Raw genomic sequence first — 23,194 nt, forward strand, 5'->3', positions numbered from 1 at the left:
CAGCGAGCAACATGAAATATTGGGTATTATTTGAGCGCAAATAAATTTTAACCTAAATTTACAAATTATAATTTAATGACCAGCTCCTAAAGACTTTATTACAAAAGAATGCCAGCGTCGTGAATGACAACCTTCTTGCTAAACCTAAAATAAACTTTATCCTTAGCGTTCTGTAGTGAACTTTCATTGAAAACCACAATTAACGTATTGCGTCTTCGACAGTGATCTCATGGTTAGACACGTGAAACCGTAACCTTTATATAATAACATAATGGCTATATTCCAGATCCTCATATCCTCATAATGATTGGTTATGCGCGCGTGGCTCTGCTTTGATTGGCTTATTATATTATGTGTCGCAGCGCGCCCCGCACTCGCTCACTTATGAAAGTGCAATTAAGAAGATGGAAGGAAACGTTGAGGACACTTTAAAGAAGGCGGCGGCGGCGTCCGCTGGTGCCCTGCTAACGTCACTTTTTGTAACACCGCTTGATGTGGCGAAAGTGCGCATTCAATCACAGCTTCAGTTACCGCTTTCCAAACCATTGAGCGAGTTGCGGATCGTACACTCGGGCATTAGCACGTTCGTGGCCACTGCCGTTGAGCAATGTCGTTGTCGAAATCGATGCGCGTGCAATCGATCGATCACGCGTCCTGTTGAGAAGCTTCAGACTTCACGACGTGGGTGCAACGCACTTTCATCCATGCGTTCGTCCTGTTCGCGGGCTGTAACTTTTCCACAGTTTCAAGGCACGTCACATGCATTGCGTCACGTGTTTCAGACAGAAGGGCTTCGAGGACTTTATACGGGTTTGTCTCCTGCAATGGTAGTTGCTGTACCATCCACGGTGTTATACTATATATCGTATGACGTGCTACTTCATGAAGGGCGTCAACGATTTCCCAAATTGGAAGGTTTCGTGCCTTTGATGGCTGGAACGGCGGCAAGGGTTGTCGCGGCGTCTATTACATCACCTATGGAACTGATTCGCACGAGGATGCAAAGTGCAAGCGCTGGATGTACTATTTCGGCTGCATTAAAACAAGCGGTGCGATCTGGAGGCTACATGTCGTTGCTGAATGGACTCGGAGCCACATTGGCAAGGGATGTACCATTTTCTGCCATCTACTGGACTTCTTACGAGAATCTCCAGCGAAAGTTAAGTACGGTGGACAACGTGTTGTCGAGATCGCAGAAGGCTTTTGTATGTGGAGCTGTGTCAGGGAGTCTTGCTGCAACCGTCACGACCCCATTTGATGTGGTGAAGACATTGCAGCAGGTGTCAATGACAACTAAAGGGCCCAAGCAATCCGGGATCATGATTCTTAAGAAGGTGATAGATGGAAAGGGAGTGAGCGCAGCGTTCACAGGATTGAGTGCACGTCTGGCACGCGTAGCTCCATCTTGCGCTATCATGATCTCGTGCTACGAATTCGGCAAGGAAAAACTTAATATTGATTGAGCGAAGAAGCGACAGTTGAAGAGAGGAAGACTGCTACTAGGCTGGGTATAGTAGGGAGGGACTTCGCATTATTGCATTCTCGTTATTGAAAATGTAGAACTGATATTTAAAAGCATATACGATGTATTCACCGAAAGGTGTCTGGATTTAGCACTTGTGCTCCTAGGTTCATGACTTACTGGTATTATTGTGATCTTGGCGGTCGATAGAAGTTTTACATTATTATTTGAGCAAACTGAGACTTTGATTGTCGTTTGACCGAGTTTAATGTGTTCGAGCATAGACTCTACAACTTACAACTCGTCATCTCGCACTTTGACCTGTAGACGCCTGGTTTGCACAGTCTGGTGCATTGCGTGAGCCAGAGACTGCAGAAAACGCAATGGCATACCGCGTGCGATGAAGCCTCGATACAGAATCTGATCGTCATCGACCAAGCCTTGCTGTCTGCGCAGCTCCGTGATTGCGTCAGTCAAAATCTTCTCGTCTTCCACATCAATTTCCTCATCCAAAGGGTTCAGCGTCTTTAGTAGAAATCTACGCGCCATACTTATCAGTTTTTAATTCTAGCCGATTCATTAAACGCCAACATACTGATACAAATCTTCTACGTGAATGTAATTGTCACGATACCGTGACATGTCTGCAACCTGGTCGTAGGACCAATCAATGATTTTTTCAAGCACATCAGCCTTTGCATATTCTGCGTTGAAAGCAAACAGCTCGACATCCGTCAGTCCTGGAATGACCGGAAGTGCTTCCTCGTTCTCTTCATCGCTATCGGCTGGCTGGCTAAGCTGCTCGCTCTACATATCGTTAGTATTGCTCACATGAACTAGTGTACAAATTCACCACCAACCAATCTTCGTTGCTTCGCGTGTCTCGCATCGTTATCGTCATTTTCGTCTTCAAAAAGCTTTGCAAGTTATATTTGCAGTGTTTGAGCACTTAGTAAAAAAGCAGGAGGCCAGCAAAGCTATCCATACATTTTGATCTCTATCCAGTTGGTTAGGCTCGACATGAGAATTCTATACAGTGATCGCTTTAGTCGGGAAGAGCGTGTTTCATATGTATGACGCAAACTTGCACCTCAAAATCTGTCAGACTTACTTCGGCTTTTAAACTTGAGAAGTCTTTATCAATACCATTCCCCGCAAGTTCTTCAGACTTTGACAGCTATGAGAGAAGTGAATCCAGCGAAAACCATCACGTTAGCATTTTTGAATATCACGCGAATTGTCTAGCTTACAGATAAATCCTGCCGGAAGATTAATAGGAGGAAAAATGCTAAGCTCGAACGTCGCATTCTTGCTTTGAAAAATGTCATCGATGGATGAAGGGACGCACATCGTTTGGTGTTTGATTTGGATTTTAGCAGTGTTTTTAATAAGAGAAAAAATGTACCCTGTAAATTTCTATAATTTAGAAGAAAGTCGAAATAGGTGTACTAAAGGTGACGAGCATAATGTACTGAGTCCTCTACTTGTATTCAAGTACATTGGCATTGTAGCAACCTAGACAAATGACACAATCTAAATCCGTACTTGGAGCCTTTGCTATATAGCCCATTCGGATAATCCTAATAATTAAATGATTATGCAAAAATTTGGTCAACACGATCAAATTATAAGTGAATAGTGCCTTAAGATAGCCTGAAATTCTTGGACCGCGACAGAGATACGAGGAACTTCCATCATGCCTTCGAGCTTAAACAGATAATGCACTTACCGACCACAAGGCAAGCGGCGCTTAGGTTAATTTATCGAATTGAATGATGCTTGTTCTTATTAGACAAATGTACGTGTTTTACTATCTTCCATTATAAAATCGAATTTATTGCATGTGAGGCGTGTTCGTATAATGTGGCTGTACATGATAATGCGGTACAAACATATTGAGTGAAAAAGATGCATACATATTGACGATTTCTTAAAGAAAAGTATATCAAGTTTGGCGTTTTGCATGTATCAGGTTTGAGCTATTGTAAGTGCTTAGACCCAGGTCGGAAGAATATTTTAGTATCGGATATATTGGGAAACCATACTTGACAGACATCATTTGGGTCGTAAACACAAGTTGAGGCACTGTATATTGGCACGATCGTACGGCTATGAACTCGAGGATTCACGCGTACGATACCTCAATTCGACTCTGGCCACACATGGATATGCACGTAATCTTAGACGCTGCGCTCCTCGACAAGACACCAGCAAATAATATCGATTTGAATTGACGAAAGTACAAAATCTACAAAACAGTTTGTCTAAATACCACAACCCCTCATGTGTAATCTTTAATTGTCAAAATTTATTGAAGTGCGTCTACCATTCCACCCATCGGATTGGCTCTTTTCGAAACGAATCTTTTTAACAATGTAGGGTGGTCGCCACAGGATCGCTCACTTCTCGATTTCCTCGCTCCACTCGACATTTGGACTCAGTTTTGATCATGTCAGAGCATAGTCCACTTCTTGCGAATGGTGACGAGCACTCGTACAGTGGCTTAAGCAACGATGACCGCTTTTATATGGGCGTAGACAAGCGTTCGCTGCTGGATACTGGTGAGGCGGGTCTTAGTACTGTCGAAGCCACGCGCCGTCTTAAAATTTTTGGGCCAAATGAACTTGAAAGCAAGGAAAAGAGTCCATGGCTCAAGCTTGCAGAACAATTTTGGGGTCCTATGCCCATTATGATCTGGCTTGCTATTCTAGTCGAGGCGATTACCAAAGACATACCCGATTTCTTTGTTCTGCTCTTCCTTCAGCTACTTAATGGTACTGTTGGCTGGTACGAGGAACTAAAGGCTGGCAATGCTGTCGCTGCACTCAAAGCAAGTCTCAAACCCGAGGCGCAAGTCATTCGTGATGGTGTGCACCAGACAATCAATGCAGCGCTGCTTGTACCCGGCGACCGCATCACACTATCAGCCGGTTCAGCCGTGCCAGCCGATTGCGATTTGTGCGAAGGAAATCCTGTACAAATTGACCAAGCGGCATTGACTGGTGAATCGTTTCCTGTGACTATGACAACTGGTGACAATGCCAAGATGGGGTCCACCGTCGTACGTGGTGAAATTGAAGCGGTTGTGTCGGCTACCGGTGGTCAGACATTCTTTGGTAAGACTGCGAGTCTCATTTCGTCTGTGGACGAAGTAAGTCACTTTCAAAAGATTTTGATTCGCATCACAATGTTTCTCATGGCTATTTCATTTGTCCTCGTTGGCTTTTGCCTCGGGTACCTCATTTACAATGGCGAAGATTTTCTTGAAGCAATCGCTTTTTGTGTTGTTTTACTTGTAGCATCGATTCCTATTGCCATGCAAGTTGTATGCACGTCGACTATGGCTTTAGGATCTCGGAAATTGGCAGAAGAAAAGGTCATTGTGACCCAACTCCAATCGATTGAGACTCTTTCTGGGATGAATATGTTGTGTTCCGACAAAACGGGTACTCTGACACGTAATAAGATGGAATTGCAAGATGATTTACCAATTTTCCACCCAACTGCTACACGTGAAGAGGTGCTCATTACTGCAGCGCTTGCTGCCAAGTGGAAAGAACCTCCCAAGGATGCACTGGATACTCTGGTTTTGAATGCCATCGACTTGCGTCCACTTGACCAGTACACAATGATGGACCACATGCCATTCGACCCATCCGTGAAGCGTACTGAATCCATGATTCGTGGTCCAGACGGTAAAGTTTTCAAGGTCACAAAAGGTGCACCACAGATTATTTTAGCTCTGGCTCACAACGTGACTGAGATCCAAGAAGAGGTGGAAGTGAAAGTATTGGACTTGGCCAAGCGTGGTATTCGTTCACTTGCGGTAGCTCGCACGTCGGAAGAAGAGGCAAATGGAGGATGGGTATTCCTTGGAATCATGACGTTCCTAGACCCTCCTCGTCACGATACAAAGCGGACGATTGAACTGGCTCATGAAAATGGCATTGGTGTCAAGATGATCACTGGTGACCAGGCTGCTATTGCTGTCGAAACTTGTCGTATGCTCGGAATGGGAACGACAATCTTAGGAACCGATGTTTTGCCCACAGCTAACGTCCAGGACGGACTATCGACAACGTTAGGATCCGACTACGGTGCAATCGTAGAAAGTGCCGATGGATTTGCCCAAGTGTTTCCAGAACATAAGTTTTTAATCGTGGAAGTGTTGCGCCAGCGTGGATGGGTCTGTGGTATGACGGGAGATGGTGTGAATGACGCTCCTGCTCTCAAGAAGGCGGATGTTGGAATTGCAGTCGAAGGCTCGACGGATGCTGCACGAGCGGCCGCTGATATTGTACTTACACAACCAGGTCTTTCGGTTATTATTAATGCCATCACTCTGTCACGAAAAATTTTCCAGCGTATGCGCAATTACGTGACGTACCGTATTGCGTGCACAATCCAGCTACTCATGTTCTTTTTCATATCCGTGCTTCTATTCCATCCAGACAGTTGCCGTTTCCAGCACTTTGTTCCTCGCGTTGGCGAGTGCCCGTATGTTCAAAATGAAAGCACGGAGTCTGTGGATCCGTACTTCAAACTGCCAGTCATTGCGCTTGTACTCATTACAATCCTGAACGACGGTACGATCATCTCTATTGCCTACGATAATGTCGTGCCTTCCAAGCGCCCAGAGACGTGGAACTTGCCGCGTATCTATTGGGTATCAACAACGCTTGGTCTCATTGCCGTTGCAAGCTCACTGCTGCTACTCTTTTGGGGTCTTGACTCGTGGAACAAGAATGGAATCCTCGCTTATTTTGGAGTTGGAGACCTTCCGTATGACCAAGTGATGATGATGATGTATCTCAAGATCTCTTTGTCCGACTTTATGACGGTCTTTACAGCTCGTACCGCAGGTCTCTTCTTCACGCGTGCTCCTGGACGTCTTTTGAGTGTTGCAGCATGCTTTGCTACCGTTGTGTCGACGCTTCTAGCTGTATTCTGGCCGTTTACGGAAATGCAAGCCATTTCATTTAAGCTGGCAGGTTTTGTCTGGGTCTATTGTCTCTGCTGGTTCTTTATTCAAGATCTCGGCAAGGTACTCTTGATCTTTTTACTTGAGCATGCGGACCACATGAACGTGTTTGAGCAAAAAGTCAGCAGCAAGAAGTATGTTAAGCACGAAGCACAGCGCCAGAATCGTATTCGTATGGGTTCAACCCTGTTGAACAATGATTCGTTCATGCGTGGGTCGTTTGTGGCTGGTCGTCCTGTTGGAACTTCGTTTGTGGAACGTAGCATGACCCTCGAACAGGCGATGGACCGCCTTGTGCGTCTTGAGGCTGAAGTGAGGGTCATTCGGGCTGTGCTGCAGAATGCATCGGGTACTGCTAGAGTTTAAAGTGCTGAGTCGTGATCTACTGCTAATATTCATTTACGCAGTTGCAGATAAAAGAAATAAATTTTGCGTTGTTTCAAAATAGTACTTGTTCAATTCTAAGCACCAATCTGGTATCGTCAATTCATTGGTCGAGGGATATTTACAAGTACTGAGACTTTTCGACTGTTTGTACATTCCAACATGTCGACACTTTTTAATCGGACAAGCCATTCTTCAAAGAGCAACATCTGGTGAACATACGTGAAAGCTGAAGATTAACGCTCTCATCCTTTATGGAGTCACTTAATGAAGATGAATGTCAAATGTTACTCGCGCGCTCGCCTCGTCGCAACACGCCCACACACGCGCCGTCCCATATGGTATTTGAGCCTCCACCATTACGACGCGACGCAAGTGGGACATCACTCCACTTCACCACTCAGCGTACCGTTCAATACTCGACTAACGAGACACTCCCAATGACCAACGCTGTGTCACCACACTGTCATTCGCCTTACGGGTCAACACAAATAGACATGGATACCTGTCGTCCTACTCGTGGTTTACTTCACGACTCGTGGAATTCTAGTATCACTGGAGCAATACATGCAGTCCCCCCTATAGTCATAGCTGTGCTGGTTAATTTAATGATTTGTGTCCCGTTTGGATTGTCGTTTTTTCCATTGGAATGGCAGGATATTCCCGTACCCCATGCTTTTGGCATCCAAATGTTTTTATTATCCTCCACAATCTGTCAATTTACATTTGTGTGGCTAAGTAACTTTGACGGCGCTATTTGTCAAATGATGGTGGAAAATGTTCCGTTCATGCATACAATTTCAATCTCAATTATTCAAGAATTGGGACCTACGAATCCTAGTGTGTTGCCAACTATACTCGTCACATATGCCTTTTCGTCAATTGTCTGTGGAGCACTTTTTTACATCTTAGGACATTGGAAACTTGGGAATATTGTTTATTTATTTCCAAAGCATATTATTGTCGGAGCTGTTGGTGGGATTGGGGCTTTTGTTATGCAAAGTGGCATTGAAAACTCGACGGGACGAGAATTTCATTGGACTTGGAATGGGCTCCAAGGTCTGTGGAAGGACGAAATTCTTTGGCTTTGGGTAACGTCTGCAATTCTCGCTCTTGTGTTGTGGATATTGACACGCTATATCAAATCGCCATTGTTCCCTCCACTCTTTTTTGTGTCAATTGCACCCTGTTTCTACATTGTGTTGTTATGTCTTGGCATTTCCACCGACACAGCTCGAGCCCATGGCTGGTTTTTTAGTCGTGCGCCCCATGTTGCATTTTATTCCTTATGGGAACATTATGACTTTTCACTTGTTGAGTGGCACGTAGTACCGAAACAATTTGGTACTATCGTCGGTCTTACCTTCTTCTCTTTAATGCATGTACCGATAAACATTCCGTCATTAAGTCTTACAATTGATAAAGAAGTGGATATAAATGATGAATTGGTTGCCCATGGAGTGTCCAATACACTTTGTGGATTGAGTGGTACAGTCCAGAATTATCTATGCTACTCGACTTCAGCTTTATATTACAAATGTGGCGGTAGTGGCCGACGTAGTGGCTTTACTATTGGTCTCATTATGCTCTTCTTTTTCTTTGTCGGACCTAATGTTGTGTCGTATCTTCCACGGTGTATGGCTGGTTGTGTAATGATGCATCTTGGCTCAGACCTACTTCGAGAAGCATTAATTGATACATACGATCAATTAGATGCTCTTGAACTTGGTACAGTCTGGGCAATTGCTGGTACTATGACATTTTGGGGTATGAATCAAGGTCTAGCTATTGGTGCATTACTTGCGTGTATGACATTTGTCATGCAAAGTGCACGTACCCCAACAAATGTACCAATTCGTGGAAGTATGAGTGCAGCAACACTTCGAAGTCATGCTTGGCGAATGACAAATGAGTTGAATATATTGGATCGTGAGTGTCGAAATATTCATGTTATTCAACTTCAAGGTCATCTTTTCTTTGGTAATATTAATCAAGTGAGTGACTATGTCCACGACTTGTTTCAAGACGGTCCAAGTTTGACGGACAGTGCAGTACAGTCACCTCTTCAAAGTGTATTAAGCGACGATGTTCGACCACGTCCTGAATTAAAATATCTTGTACTTGATTTTACACTAGTCGTTGGATTAGATTCGTCAGCTGCTGACCGATTGACGAAGATTGAATTTGTATGTGATCTCCATCATTGCAAGGTTGTCTTTGCTGCCGTTCCAACTGCTTATGTTAAATTTACAGAACATCTTCGTTCCGTCTTTGAGAATACTACCATGCTCTATATTGCACCTGATCTCGATCGAGCGCTTGAATGGTGTGAAAATGATATTTTAGGCAAACGTACTCAAGATGAAGTTCCATCTCAACCTTGTACAGTGGATGATAAAGAATGTACCCACTTGCGAATTCTCCGACGATTTATGCCGGATCAACCACTTTCTGTACAACAAAAGTTGCTCTCTTATTTTAGTATCTCAACAATCAAGAAAGAAGAAGTTTTGTGGCGACAAGGAGATCCATCGGATCGTGCGTTGCTACTAGTAAATGGAGCTTTGACTGCAGTCATCGAAGAAGAAGCTGGTACAACGGAAAACGTTTCAATTGGTTCTATTGTCGGTGACTTGTGTTTTCTCACCGGTGAGAAACGCAAAACGTCGTTAATTGCAACAGAAAAAAGTGTCGTCTACGTCTTGACGCGTCCCAACTTTAACAAGATGCTTGAGAAAGATTGTTACTTAGCATTTCTCTTTCAAGGGATTTCCTTACGCTATACGTCGTTTAGATTACAATATGTTGGGAATCGAATTTGGGAGACGAAATGTCTTCCTATTTGATTAAGTATTAAGTTAACAAGGTCTTTTTCTATGATTATTACATGTCCACCACTCAATTTTGTACGCACAGATGGAGCTCATCGAACTACTAGATGGAAGTCTCTCGGCTGCTTCCGATGTTCGTGCACAGTGTGAAGTTCGTCTCACGAATCTCCTTTCAACACGTGGTTTTGCCTTGCAATTAAGTGCATTTCTCTTTTCAAAAGAAGCGTCAGATGCACAGCGTCAATTATCTGCTTTGTTACTTAAGAAAGTTGTGACGTCATACTGGGTACGAAATGAAGATGTTACGTACGTTGTAGACGAGATGGAAAAGATGCAAATAAAACAAACATTAATTTCAGCACTTCATGAACGTCTTGAGCTCTTTACTACAAGTAAACTTCAGACAGCATTCTGTTTGATTTTAACTGCTATCTTTGAACGTGACTGGCCCGACCAATGGATTGATATCTTACCAACGATCTTGACCATGATCTCAAGTCAAGAAAAATTACGCATTGAATTTGCAGTACGTTTTCTCTCGCTTGCAGGTCATCACTTTGGAAGTGACAGCTGCTGTGATTTGGTCACATCAGTCTTTCCTCATCTTAGTCGAATCTTTGGTTTGACAATGGAGTTTTCAGCTAGCACACGGTCACAAATTGCTCGGATTGTACAGAATAGTCTACTGATGGTTGGAATGGAAGCTCAAGTAGGTAATACCATAGCGCTTCAATTATTACATGAAAACACAACGCAGTGGATTCGTCTGTTCCTTGAGCAATTGGCTATGCCGGTACAAGGTGTTAAAGATTATTCGATTAAGATTCAAATCTTAACAACGTTAGCAAGTTTTGCACGAGAATGGCCGAAAGAAATGACGAATGTATTACCAGAGATTTTTCCACGAGTGTATGGACTATTATTGCACGATATGAACGCGTACGAACAGCATGTGGTTCTGAGCTCGTGTTCTGAAGAAGAAGGATACGATAGTGATGGAGATGGTGCGTTAATTGGTCAAAGTGCTATGATTGTCGCAGCGTTTGAGTTTGTACGTGGTGCGATCCATGCACCGACTAAAAAGACTCGACAACTCATTGTGAATGGATTGACCGACTTTGTGTACGTTATGATTGGGTACATGCAAATTACCGTGTGTCAAATGGAAGAGTGGAGAGAAGAACCAAACAAGTATGTGGCAGATGAAGACGAAGAGAGTTCGACGTTTAGTGTACGGAACGCAGCTACAGATTTGTTGACGGAGCTTGAGACAGTGCTAGGACGTAAAGCCGTCGCAGCGGCACTGGATGCCGCTCAGCGTCGATTAAAGGCCGACAATGTTACTAATTGGCGGCTTCAAGAAGCTGCACTGGTGGTTGTCGGGTGCTTAGCAGCATCGACGCTTGACGCTTGGAACAAGAATGCGACTGAGATTACGCAACTTCTTGATCTTTCGGCGTTCTTACAGACGTTGTTTAAAGTGATGAATGCAGAGAGTCAAGAGATTTACTTACGGGCTCGAGCACTGTGGTGTGCAAGTCGTTTAGCTAAAGGAATGAACCAAGAGATGCTTGATGCTTTTCTTCAAGTAGCGATCTCTGGACTTGAGCAGGGACAAGTGCTGCCTGTTCGTATGTACGCGTGCCGTGCCATTGGATCGATACTTCACTATGTTACAGGCAACGCACGACTTCAGAATGCAAGTGTTGTGATCATCGATCGACTTGCTAGTCTCGCGGAGCAATCGACGCACGAGACGCTCCATATTGCGCTCGAAACGCTTGTTGTGGTCCTGCAAGAGTCGGAAGAGATTGCTCTTGAGTCAGCGCAACGTGTTGTCACTTGCTTCTTGTATCACTGGAGTCAAAATCTGAATGATCCATTAATCAGTGAATTAACCGACGGCGCATTTGGTGCGCTCCTTCAACTCGACAATGCATCTATCACGGCTTCAGTACATGCACAAGTTTTACCTGTCATTCGTTCAATGCTCGTCAAGAGTTGCTCTGATCTCGGAAGCACTGGCACTGGCATTTACACGGCCAGCAGTGCATTAACAATCCTCAAAACACTATTACGACACTCGTTTGCATCTAGTAACACAGTTTCAAGTGGCGGTGTCGACTCAGCGACCCAGCAATTGGGCGCACAAATCGTACAACAATCGTTTGAGCCGCTTGTGAATGTATTGGGCGTTATAGATGATGAAAAAGTGTTAAATTTCGGCTCGGAATGCCTTAAGTGGCTGGTTATGTTTGCCGTCGAGTCGTTAGCAGCGTATACGACAGCCTCTGGCACGAACGGTATCGACACAACGCTCGCTGTCTCGGCCAATTTGCTGTCTCCAGCTGTCTCGGATGCAAGTGCTGCTTGCGTTGGTGGACTGATCACACAAATCTTGTTAAAGCTAGGTCCGAGTCTACCAACGGCGACAGTACAGTCGATCCTAAGTGCTGTATGCGCTCGACTAGCTGCGACTTCATTGCCGTCTTTAGTACAGTCGCTGTGTATGGTTTTTGCTCGTCTAGTGCACTCTCACGGTCGTGATCTTCTAAACGTGCTGGAGCACTTACCGGCTCCAACGACACGTGACGGTCAAAATCAAGCTCTTAATATGCTGACGTTTGTATTTCAAACGTGGATTGAGAAGCAGCAAGATTTTTATGGTCTGTACTGCATTAAAGTGACTATCAGTGCTCTTATGAAGGTGGTAGAGTGGAATGATCCTCGCATCAATGCTATCACTGTCACTGGAAGCGTTGTAAACGATATGAATGCTGACGGAATAGGCATCCAGACACGATCCAAGGCACGATGCGCTCCTAGTAACAAGACACAACACACGACGGTGCACTTTGTGACAAAATTTGTCGTTCTTCTTGCAAAGACTCTTTCGAATTTAGCAGAAGAGGAGGAAGAATGGCAGTCATCGGATGATTCGGAAGGTGAAGAGGACGAGAAGGCAGAATATCAGGCTTCGTCTTCAATATTTGCTCCTGCTGGTGAGTCACGATGCAAAATTCTATTTTGTCATGAAACATGTGACTTGATTTGTTGGTTTGTCATGCAGAAAATTATGAACTTTTATCGGACGCTTTGGATGCTCACGACACAGTAGAAGGTCACGGCGACGAGCCTGAAGAAGAGTTTGAAGCGTATTTTGACCCATTAAATGACGTGAATCTAAAGGTGAAGTAGGAACTTGGTGTGCTTACTGAATGAGGCGTTTTCTAACTTGATATGCGCATATCTAGACTGTTATTCCTTACGCTTTACAGAAAGTTACTGCTGATGCGAATCTGATGCAGGCCATTCTACCTGAGCTTACAGCTGCAGATCAAGAGGCACTTGCTGTCTCGTCATCTACGTAGACTTCAGAATTTAAAGCTCTGATCAAATTTGTAGGTAGAAGATTTTGAATACTACTTGAATCTTTAATTATTGCGTTGCGACTTATGTAGAGGATTGCATCTCAATCGGATTCGGTGTAACCTTCGAGTTATAATCAATTTGGTTTGTAGCTCTATTCGGTCAGGATCCTGATAAATTTCTTCTAAAACGTATTGAAGTCCATGAAGCTTCATTAATGATATATTCAGGTCGAGAGTTGCTAGTGAATCAAGTGCCCAAAGTGCTTGTTGTCCAATTTCTGATGGAGTAAAAGTCACTTTGGCTAACGACGAAGAAGTAACATGTTGTACGGCTAATTGTTGTGTTTGTGGTGCACTCATTGATGTCGTGGAACTTAGTACATGGATCTTCTTCTCACGTTGCATTGCTCGTGATTTTAATAATAAACGAATGGATCCTTGAACGCCACCATTTTGTCCCACAGCTTTGGCATGTTGGACTGATAAAATGTCAGATATATTGATAAAAGGATATCATGAAGTAAACTTACTGTCGATTGCAACTAAGGAGATAAAGCGACATACTTGAATGTACAAGCCTAAACATGTATCAACATCAAATCGATTGAGTGTATCTGTGACAAGTGGTGATACATCAAACGTGTCGAATTCATCAAACAAAATCCCGCGTCTCAATTCTTTATGATCGACGATGGTTGTAAGATCTATCTGGTCATGTCCCGAATATTGGCGCGTCATCCCTTTGGCCAGCAAGGAAGCCAATCTCTGAATTCCAGCCACTTGAACAGTAGCTTGGTCTTCATATTCTTTCATGAATTTTACAACAGTGGTAACGTTGCTTACTGCAATAAGCTGCACGACGTCGTTTTCACTATAAAGTCTTGACAATAGAAATGCCACACTTTTCTTTACTACATCATCAAGTTGAGTCTCAAATGCTACCTCTTGAAGAATTGCAAGTCCATTCAAGTTTTTTAGCTGGTCACGACCGTCTTGACTACGACTGAGTAAACACAAACAGCGAAGACTTGTACGTAACACAACATGTCGAAAATGCTCTACTTGGTCAAAAGACACATGTGGAAACTCGGATATTGACTTAAATCGACGCCACGGACGCTCATACCATCGCTTGAAATGCTGACGCGATATTTGTAATTTGTGGGAATTACATACTGCATGGAGCAGAGCTTCAGTCACAGCAGGACTTTCAGTAAGTAATTCGATTTGAATTGATGTCTCTTGTTTGTCAATTCGTTTGGCGCCAATAAAATTATTGTCATCTTCAATACTTGAATTTCCTTCGTCACCAAGTTCTGCAATATGGAGGAAATATTGCACCGCTAGTGATAGCAATAAAATAGCACACAATAACAATATTTCAAAACGATAGCATAGATGTGATTACCTGTAAGAATAGGTTCAAGGAGCAATGGAGAGTGCTGACTCAATAAAACATGGATATGGATATCACGACGTAAATCGGAAACTGCACCCCCCATAAACAAGCGTTTGAGGCTTTAGCAACCAAAATCGCAATACATGCCTTTTTATTTACGTTTTTCTACATGCGTCACAAAGTAACAACTCTTTTTATTTTTTTTCTAACCGTTTTTTTACCAAACGTGTTAAGTAACAACAAGTCGATCTTCCATGGTTTTAGGCTTCGTCCTTGTGAGCATACTGCTTCTTGCCACGCAATTGCATCTCCCCAATCATCTCGAGATTCTTCTGCACAGCCTCGGCCGCCCGTTTTTGAAATTTCCATTGACCATCTTGTTTTACAACAACATCGGACCATGTGACAATCATCACGGGCGTACACTTCCAGAAAACTGTTGAATGCGACGTGACCGTAGCATTCTCGGCATCTGCGAGTTCAACAACATGACCACTTGGAAGATGACGCGTATCCGATAGAAATTTAAGTTGTGTGAGCTCCTGCAGTGCCGTCTCGATCTCGCTCTTGCCTGAGCAGACGCCACCCACGAGCTCCTCAAAGAACGTCGCGTCTTCCGTAAACAAAGCCAAGAGCGTCTTCACTGATTTCTCTCCTCCTTCAAGTGAGTAGGATAGCGCAAACTTGTTGACAAGATTAATGATTGCCGCAACTTCAGCCATCGTCTCTTTTAGCTTTAAGTTTGATTGAAAAGTGAGGGGAAAGTCTGCAAGTCTTCGGGTCGGGACGACCAAACAACAAGTCCTGATTAGGTACGATTGAAAACTCAAGTGTGAAGGTATTGCATTGTTGTCGCTGAATATAGCAACGAATAGCGACTGTATGTACAATACGACGGTCTGAAGATTGTGCTCGTCGTGTTGCGACGTGATCGGGTTGACGATCAGAATGGGAACTTATACATGCATTATAGTTCCAATGTAGTGTAGTCCTTGATTAGATATTATATGTCCTTTTTTCATGTCGCCAATGATATCTCGCTTTTTATAGATATTGCAATATAAAGATGAAGCGTATTGCTAAGAGCAAGTAGTAAATTTCAACTTTGAATATCGAAATTCTATCATATTATACCACTCCGTTTTTTCAAGCCAGATATTGTGCAGCCTTGGTTGAACACGTTCGGACAAGCACCGTAGCGAATGACTTAACGCTCCTCAGTATAAAGTTGAGCTACTGTTACGTGGTCAACGACTGCGACGAAACGCGAGCAACCGACAACACTTGGTAGCACTCGTAAATTGTAGTGACGCACAAGGACAACCGATGAACGGTACATAGCGTCATATGCTATAATCATACACGCTTGATTTTATATCTTCTAGGGAGAAAAATACTCGAGAGAATGTCATTCTAAAACCTTAGACGCGGTCAGTAAACTTATCCTATCTGCATCGATGAACACAAACACTTATTGCCCATGCGTTAGTTCCTGGATTTTTTTAATCAAAGTGCATGACAACCCCGTTGCCATGCACTTTGCCCAGAGGAAGCTCTGTTTCTCACAGTCCGCGTCAACAAGAGCACAGATGATAGATTTGAGCGCTCCTGCCAGGAACCAAGCTAAAGCCTCTCGGATAAATAGCCCTGTTCATTTTCTCAGCTATTTTATATCTAGGATTCGTGCTATACATACGATCTACATTTACAAAACTATCTTTATTTCTGGAGTGCAGGAGCTTTGGATCCATCCATTCCGGACTTCCAACATTTTCATAAATATTGTGATATTTTAGTAATCACGAATACCCAAAGTGTAACGCGAGTTTTGTGCAATCACGCCAAATTGTAATAAATATAATTGTACTAAATGTGTAGAGAGGTACACAAGGTACAGTTCTTGCCCCGTTGAACCTTCCCTGCTCTAGCTCAACGTCCCATCAGGACTATATAAAGCTTAAAACACGATGTGGACGCCGAGGTAACAACCCATCGCCTTAACTCCTTGCTGCTAACAGCCCCGTACGTTTACACGAGACAGCTTAAACAGCAACCGACCAAGATTCTATCCAATCGCGAGGTCGATTACCTCGCGATAGTATAAAGCGCGCTGCGTAGGGCATCCCCACCTCCTTAATTGGCGTATAAGAGCGGGTATAGGTATAGCCTCGATGAGATCACGTAGTTCGGTGGGTGTGTTCTCAATCGCTTTCGAGTATTAGAAGTGCAGTTTAAGCCCTTTTCGCGACGTCGCACCGCTCTAGCACGATTGTGGCTTGGTATTAAAGAAATTGCATGTGTAGGTACTTTAATTGCAATGAAGAAAACTTGTTGCTTTAAACATATTCTTGTGTGCTTCGCCTAAATCTGGCATAGGATCGTTGCTTTGATTTGTCATGGCTCTTAGCCATAGCGTCGCGCATCCTTACCATGACAATCCAATTTTGAAGAAGTGACTGATTCTGACAAAATGTGTAGCCACGCTAGTACCAGCAATTTGATTTTGATCGGCAATCCCTTCCCCACTTTGACAGATGCCTCTTTCTCAATAAGATGGATGAAGGCAATGTACTTGTGCAAGTAGTATGGAAGGTCAAGTTACATTCACAGCTCATTTTTAACATTAACAATGGCCGAGACCTTCGCAAGAAGAGCCTTTAATCCCTGTTTTCTGATGAAGGACCTCATCATTAGGGTTTTGTCGATACCAGAGACACGCCGAATATATTGGCGAACAATTATTAGAGGCGTCCTCTCAAGCATCGCTCGCAATTGCTCAATTTGGTATCTGTAACCAATACTACCGTGCTGTGCGCGACTTTGGATGGACGTATTGTCAGAAATGATTATTGCATAGCATGATGTGTCCAAGCAACTGTTTTTCTTAATATTAGGCGGAGGTCATTTTCGAAGCACTACTAGCTACTCGCAGAGCTTCTCGCTCGAAGTAATCACCCCAATGAGAAAAGAATCGTTATCCCTAATCAGCAGTGGTATTTACCATTAATTATATCGAGGGCATAGAAAAGCGTGCGACTGTCCATGCTGCCCCAGAGACAAGAATACTAAAAGGCTTTATTTAGATGATAAGGTCGACGTTTGCGCCGGAATCGTGGTCACATTTAGCTTATTCAAAATATGCCCAATTTGCCACTTGAAATTGGATTTTTTGCCATAGAGAGTCCACCCCGGGTGCGAATATTCTTCTCAACTTATTCTTACCAAGCCAGCAGCATGCATCGCACGGATGAAAGCGTTAATGTCATCCCATTGTTTCCCTTGAAAGAGTCATTTCCGTGTGGTGCAATGTTTGATAAAGATGAACAAGTCTCATCATGACCCCCTTCCCTATCCAGAGGTAGCATGCGTGGCGATACTTCCATCACCTCGTCCTGATTTGGCTTCGACAAAAAGGATAAGAAGGATTTGTAGGATCCTTGGGGGAGCTGTATCACTTTTCGCACTCTGTTCTCTGCGAGTGTCCTCAGTGACGAGCTCAGCTTTTTCTCTGATACTAATCATACCATTTTTGTGACCTTACCGCCTTTAACTTTGCTTGCAAGTATCCCCGAGGGTAGTTTTCTAGTCCCGTTAGAGCATCGAGGTAGTGACTGAAGGCCTGAAACTATTTTGGTGACCCCATTAACGAGAGAAAAAATGTTCTCGCCAATTATCCTTAAAGGGTAAAGTCTCCGCACAGTTGACCCGTCACATCGTAGCGAAATGAACCATACTGCTTAATTTCGTGACTAACAACCGTGCTTAACACCACCGACTCTGAAGCGGATATTGCGACACCCAGTCGCTTTCACTCTCCACCGGCCTGGCGCACAGCCATTTTTTATCGTCATGCCAGAGAAACTCCACAAGGATCACGGCATATAGTTGTCCTTTCTCGTCTCAAAAAAAGATACACTCCGGATATCGTGGTGTACAATCGCTCTTTCCGTCTCAACCTCCGACCTTGACTATTTGCCTTTTTGATCTTTTTTGCCTTTCCAAATTTGCTCAAAGCACCTAGCAGAAAATTATTGCAATCAACTTCAGGCAGTTCATGTCCTGCACAAGCTTTCGCTGTTTTGTGCCCGCGACAAAAGCGCTTCTATTTTCTGATAGAGATGATAATATGGCTCGCTGATGCTTCACCAGGAGGGAAATGCGTGGCATATAATATTTCGCCTTCCATTTGACCTATGGTTTATTGTGTTCCGGTTATGCCATGCCGAATATGCAACCGTATTTTACACTATGCTATGAGCTATACAAGATTTGACGTTTTTACAGTCCTCACACTTTACTTAGAGGTTTGTCATAACCTTCGACACATTTTTTAGTGTCGCCATCGCAAGACGCACGGATGTCAGATCCGTGATTGACATCTTCAATGTCTCAACTTATTTAGTAAGAAGTTAAATTAAATGTATTGCCGCTTGCTTACCAAAAAGCGGTAGAGTAACCACGGAAGGTCCCGGGACGTGCCGCGCTCGATCAAAGACACTTCATGAAGGTGGTAAATGTTACCTAATCGGGGAGAGGGTCAGATGCCATTGCGGTTTTTAGATCATCATAACAGACGATACAGTCGCTTTACGACTAGTTCGTGGGCATGATTACAAGACCTACCAATCGAATCGAGGATGCCGAGCACTTAGCGCAGAGGAAGCTTGGCTCTAAAGGTCGCGTAAACAAACGTCATAGATACTAGGACAGTGTGATTCTACCAGGAGCGAGGCCGAGGGCTTCATCGTAAATTGGTGTCTCGACAACGCTGTAGTTTCATGAATACATACACTTGGCACTAAAGCTACTGAAACTGCTACTACAAATATACGTTTGACTTTCTCTTATCATAACTTTTTTATTCCAGGACATAGTCCGCCAATTTTTGCCTCTTTCAATTGGTAGTAAGAAATTCGGATGCAGCCGATAGGCTTAAGTCCACGACATCCGTCGCTTTGATCATACCACGTTTGAAGCCCACAATAGACATAAGCGCTCCAAGCGTGTTGAGATGGTTTTCGAACAACTTGTGTTCGGTCTTTACAAATGATACAGTCTCTCATCACTCGGTCGTGGGGTAGGCTAGAAATGCTTCTGGGCGCAACGGGGTTGCTGTGCACTCTGCGCAGAGGAAGCTTAGATATCTCAGAGCCTGCGGAAACAAGCGCTCAGAGATGTATGGTTCGTGCGTTCTCCTACAAGGAGCGGAACCAAGAGCCTCTAAAGTAACCAATACAGGCCGCTCTGCTATCTCAAGACTGCATACATTCATATTTAGTCTGATTAATATGTACGTTTGTAATTTCTCATCTAAAACTGACTTGTTATCCAATGTGCGGCGAGCAGTCCGCGTGTCCCTCGGGTCCCTTCTTTTCGGTGTTTTTTAATCTTTGAAATAGTGTAATGTGAATTTCGTACAATTGTACCCATTTGTATTTAAAACAGCTTACTAAATGTATTTCATACAATTTCCTTAATGTATAAAGGTGAAGTTCGCAAGCTTACAGTACTGACCCCGGTACATAGAGTCCGCGTCAGCAAACGCACGGAGATTAAGCCCAGCTACTAAGTAGCTAATTACCTAAGTTGTCCTGCTATTTCAAGTGAGATTAATATGAACCTAATAACATATCATATATTCATTTCATACTACAATTATCTGTTACTTGACTTAGAAATAATAGCTCTCTTCTCTCTAAAGTTTTTTATCAATGGAAGAAGTAGTACATTTGAATGCTTACACAAAATTGTATAGGAATTTTGTACAATTGAACAATACCGTCGTTTTTACAATTGCATGGAAGAACATCTGAACCAGTAGTTTTGATTGTGTAATGTGTCCGTCCATATATGGTACGTACCGTGCTACACGGTGCCACTAGACCCTATTCAAAAAGGACGCCATACAGGCTGCGTCGTATAGATGAGAAGTCTGGAGTATGTTTGCTTGTGGCGAGAGCGGCAGTTTTCGCTAGCCCCCCAACCGTCGTCGCAGTGTTCTTAGCATGAATTATGAAGATTCTGTCAAAGTATTAAACCAGCATATATTACGATCCAGAATGTTAAGCTCTACTTTGTGTGATGAAATGAATATTCATTACATTCATGGTTTTTATTGATTCATATATTCGCCAGTACTAAGTTTAACCATTTCATTACCGCATTCTCATCAGGTTTTAAACGAAAGTTAGCATATCCAACTTAATTAAGCCTAAGTATCAAATTATATACCAGATAGAACCACAATAATTTATTCATTAACAGCCAAATTATTATGTATTGATCACTGTCTGAATGAAGTCGCCTTTTTTTAAGATCTAGAACATAATAGTAATTATATGCTTACAGCTCCGTCTATTCTCAAAGAATCAAATTGTATTAATAATAAGCATTTGATGTTCTATAAAAGGGCCGCGACCTCTTGACAAAGTCTCGTTCTGTCTGCGTCATCGCTCGACAACTCATTTGCTCTCTCGCTCTTCAATAAACATCGCCCTTTTTCACTCTCCCTGATATCTGAACGTCTGAAATACTGATCGACTTCGGAAAGCCGCAGCCGAACGGTAAGTGCGCCCATTCGGCAATTCTTCGAAATCCTTATTCTGAACACCTGAATATATACTTCTGTGATCCACTTATTTCTTAAAAGCCTTTATGGATTCAACCACCGCGGAACCCGACGATACACACATGGAATCTATCTGTACGCCTCGTAATAACAGCACCACGTGGAGCTTTGTCCAAATGAATATGTCGCTGCTTCCCATAGCACGTCCACTCCCTGTCAGTATCGCTCACAGATCACAGGAAGGAGCCGCACTGGCAGGTATTAAGCCTTGCACCCCGACTCAGAAACTACATCATCGATTGCGCCAGAAGACGAGCAATATTAGCCCAAGACGACACGACGTTGACATTCATAGAGCTCGATCTCCACGTTTAACGCCTACAAGTAGTCGGGGATTACCTCCAACATCGACGGGAGCCAAACGAAAGCATATAGAGACTTGGCAAATTCCTGCTATCGACACGTCAGTCTCTTCATCGTCACCAAGTTCGTCATCGAGAATGCAAAACTTGTGCGAAGAAGTGTACTTCCCAACTCCACGAATCGATAGTGGATATTCCAGTGATCCTGCCAGAAAGACACCGTTACGCTATAGCTCATTAAATCGAAGTGCTAGCTTTTCTTCAGTCTGTATTACTAACGGATTGTACAAGGGTAAGAGAATATTAGAACTACAAGACGAAGATCGTAGACTACATCCAGACAATTGCATTGCTATTTCATCGCCATCCAAGCGAAGTAAAAAGTAGCCGTAGTTGAGTCAAATTAATCTTTGGACTGCGTGCTTTCAATATTTTATACTGCAAGAAACGAAGATATCTAACTCTCACATAAAAGTCGTGGATACTCCACGCAGCGTTTTCGAAAAGAAAAAGATAAAATTCTACTAACTTGGCGAGACACACTTTAAGTAGTATAACGATTTGATTGTCTCCTTTTTCTCGCTTATAAAAGTTTTAATAAGATCGCACGGCCATTAAAAGCTTCCACGAAATCAAGATATGGGAGTTCTCACTCAAAGTAACTAGAGTCACAGAACATGCTCAGTGGCGCAAGCCGACTTCAAATTATTCGCGTTGCAAAACATAATCACGACGAAGTATAGAGCCAAAATATCGAGTTGACTCTTTAATCTAGATTTTTGTTCAAATGTTTTTCCAGCAAACTCAGCTTGATCTGAATTCTTCTACCGGAAGTTGCTCGAAAGAGAAAGTTGCCGCTCGTCGCAAGGATACAAAAGTCAATATATATAAACCTTTGCTTGTATCAAGCTACGCGAAATGCATCCTTTAGCAACTCTCCTCCGTGAAGGATCAGATGTCTCGTGGTTTGAAATTGTCAAAATAGCGACTGATCTTCCCAGTACACAGATCTTGTGTTGCCTCTGGCATATCCTCAAGTAGTTTTCCTGATCAGTTCAAATGTTAGCCTTAATATGTTATGACAATACAGGCACAACACAAGCCTTATGGACCTGGAATGCCACCAATCCTAGAAAATGGTGGGATAACTGCATCAGGAGGCACCACACTATTGTCTTCGATTCGGCAGCAATCTCGAATAATAACACGCTTACCCTGCATTTACAGACGAGTTTCCTTAGTACCGATTGCTATAATTATCTGTATCAAGCAAATTAAAACCGTACAATGACACAGTTCTTGCCAATTTGCACGTAAGACCCAATCATTGCAGCTTCCACGACCGTATCTTCCCCAATATATACGTAGTCGCCAATTTTCATTGGAATGAAAGCAATTCCTCTGTACAGCATAATATTTTGATTATAAAATCATTGAGGACTATCATGTGCAGCTAAGATCGTACGTGGACATGACTCTCATCGGTGGTTTCACGATGCATCGTTCTCTGATAATACACTGCTTTCCAAGTGACACTTTGGCTAAATCTGCGCGAACAATTGTACCCGAGTCGACAATCGTCTACGATCATGATGAAAAGACTTTACATATTAGTAAATTAAAATGCTACCATCTCGTCCACATAGTGTGAATGTTTAACGAACCTTGCCACGTAAATGAATATTGTGTGCACCGGATAGGGTGCACTTGCGGCTTATTTTGTTGCCAGATGACGTGTGGATATATGTTTCTGGATCGAAGAGTGTTTCTGCCGCCTCAACGTATGGGTTCATCGTTTGGCTTCGCTATTTGCACTACTTGTACATTCAAACAACT

General features: G+C 43.2%; 9 protein-coding genes across 9 annotated transcripts; 5 read left to right on the plus strand and 4 right to left on the minus strand.

Moving 5' to 3' along the window:
• Positions 1 to 404: 404 nt before the first annotated feature.
• On the plus strand, positions 405 to 1,463 carry PHALS_10946 (mitochondrial carrier family; the record flags this gene model as incomplete). The annotated part of the gene is made up of 1 exon (XM_024726455.1): positions 405 to 1,463. One exon carries the CDS (start codon positions 405 to 407, stop codon positions 1,461 to 1,463), a length of 1,059 nt encoding a protein of 352 aa, XP_024577131.1.
• A 293-nt stretch (positions 1,464 to 1,756) lies between these two features.
• Positions 1,757 to 2,769, minus strand: PHALS_10947 (uncharacterized protein; the record flags this gene model as incomplete). The annotated part of the gene is made up of 6 exons (XM_024726456.1): positions 1,757 to 2,000; positions 2,058 to 2,269; positions 2,323 to 2,379; positions 2,450 to 2,491; positions 2,574 to 2,639; positions 2,713 to 2,769. 6 exons carry the CDS (start codon positions 2,767 to 2,769, stop codon positions 1,757 to 1,759), a joined length of 678 nt encoding a protein of 225 aa, XP_024577132.1.
• Positions 2,770 to 3,911: 1,142 nt separating this feature from the next.
• Positions 3,912 to 6,891, plus strand: PHALS_10948 (plasma-membrane proton-efflux p-type atpase; the record flags this gene model as incomplete). Its single annotated transcript, XM_024726457.1, has 2 exons — positions 3,912 to 6,792; positions 6,851 to 6,891. 2 exons carry the CDS (start codon positions 3,912 to 3,914, stop codon positions 6,889 to 6,891), a joined length of 2,922 nt encoding a protein of 973 aa, XP_024577133.1.
• A 433-nt stretch (positions 6,892 to 7,324) lies between these two features.
• On the plus strand, positions 7,325 to 9,673 carry PHALS_10949 (sulfate permease family; the record flags this gene model as incomplete). The annotated part of the gene is made up of 1 exon (XM_024726459.1): positions 7,325 to 9,673. One exon carries the CDS (start codon positions 7,325 to 7,327, stop codon positions 9,671 to 9,673), a length of 2,349 nt encoding a protein of 782 aa, XP_024577134.1.
• Positions 9,674 to 9,743: 70 nt separating this feature from the next.
• PHALS_10950 (hypothetical protein F442_04004) lies at positions 9,744 to 13,029 on the plus strand (the record flags this gene model as incomplete). The annotated part of the gene is made up of 3 exons (XM_024726460.1): positions 9,744 to 12,660; positions 12,729 to 12,847; positions 12,913 to 13,029. The coding sequence occupies 3 exons, from the start codon at positions 9,744 to 9,746 to the stop codon at positions 13,027 to 13,029; spliced, it is 3,153 nt and encodes a 1,050-aa protein (XP_024577135.1).
• Positions 13,030 to 13,092: 63 nt separating this feature from the next.
• Positions 13,093 to 14,531, minus strand: PHALS_10951 (Armadillo-type fold; the record flags this gene model as incomplete). The annotated part of the gene is made up of 3 exons (XM_024726461.1): positions 13,093 to 13,508; positions 13,560 to 14,372; positions 14,438 to 14,531. The coding sequence occupies 3 exons, from the start codon at positions 14,529 to 14,531 to the stop codon at positions 13,093 to 13,095; spliced, it is 1,323 nt and encodes a 440-aa protein (XP_024577136.1).
• Positions 14,532 to 14,688: 157 nt separating this feature from the next.
• On the minus strand, positions 14,689 to 15,150 carry PHALS_10952 (uncharacterized protein; the record flags this gene model as incomplete). The annotated part of the gene is made up of 1 exon (XM_024726462.1): positions 14,689 to 15,150. One exon carries the CDS (start codon positions 15,148 to 15,150, stop codon positions 14,689 to 14,691), a length of 462 nt encoding a protein of 153 aa, XP_024577137.1.
• Positions 15,151 to 19,904: 4,754 nt separating this feature from the next.
• On the plus strand, positions 19,905 to 21,745 carry PHALS_10953 (uncharacterized protein; the record flags this gene model as incomplete). Its single annotated transcript, XM_024726463.1, has 4 exons — positions 19,905 to 19,946; positions 20,979 to 20,991; positions 21,078 to 21,131; positions 21,198 to 21,745. 4 exons carry the CDS (start codon positions 19,905 to 19,907, stop codon positions 21,743 to 21,745), a joined length of 657 nt encoding a protein of 218 aa, XP_024577138.1.
• Positions 21,746 to 22,309: 564 nt separating this feature from the next.
• Positions 22,310 to 23,151, minus strand: PHALS_10954 (Dynactin, subunit p25; the record flags this gene model as incomplete). The annotated part of the gene is made up of 5 exons (XM_024726464.1): positions 22,310 to 22,404; positions 22,471 to 22,573; positions 22,645 to 22,759; positions 22,824 to 22,939; positions 23,023 to 23,151. The coding sequence occupies 5 exons, from the start codon at positions 23,149 to 23,151 to the stop codon at positions 22,310 to 22,312; spliced, it is 558 nt and encodes a 185-aa protein (XP_024577139.1).
• Positions 23,152 to 23,194: the final 43 nt, after the last annotated feature.

This window comes from Plasmopara halstedii (genome assembly GCF_900000015.1).
Source record: "Plasmopara halstedii genome assembly, contig: Scaffold_525, whole genome shotgun sequence".
In the NCBI taxonomy this organism is placed as follows: Eukaryota; Oomycota; class Peronosporomycetes; order Peronosporales; family Peronosporaceae; genus Plasmopara; species Plasmopara halstedii.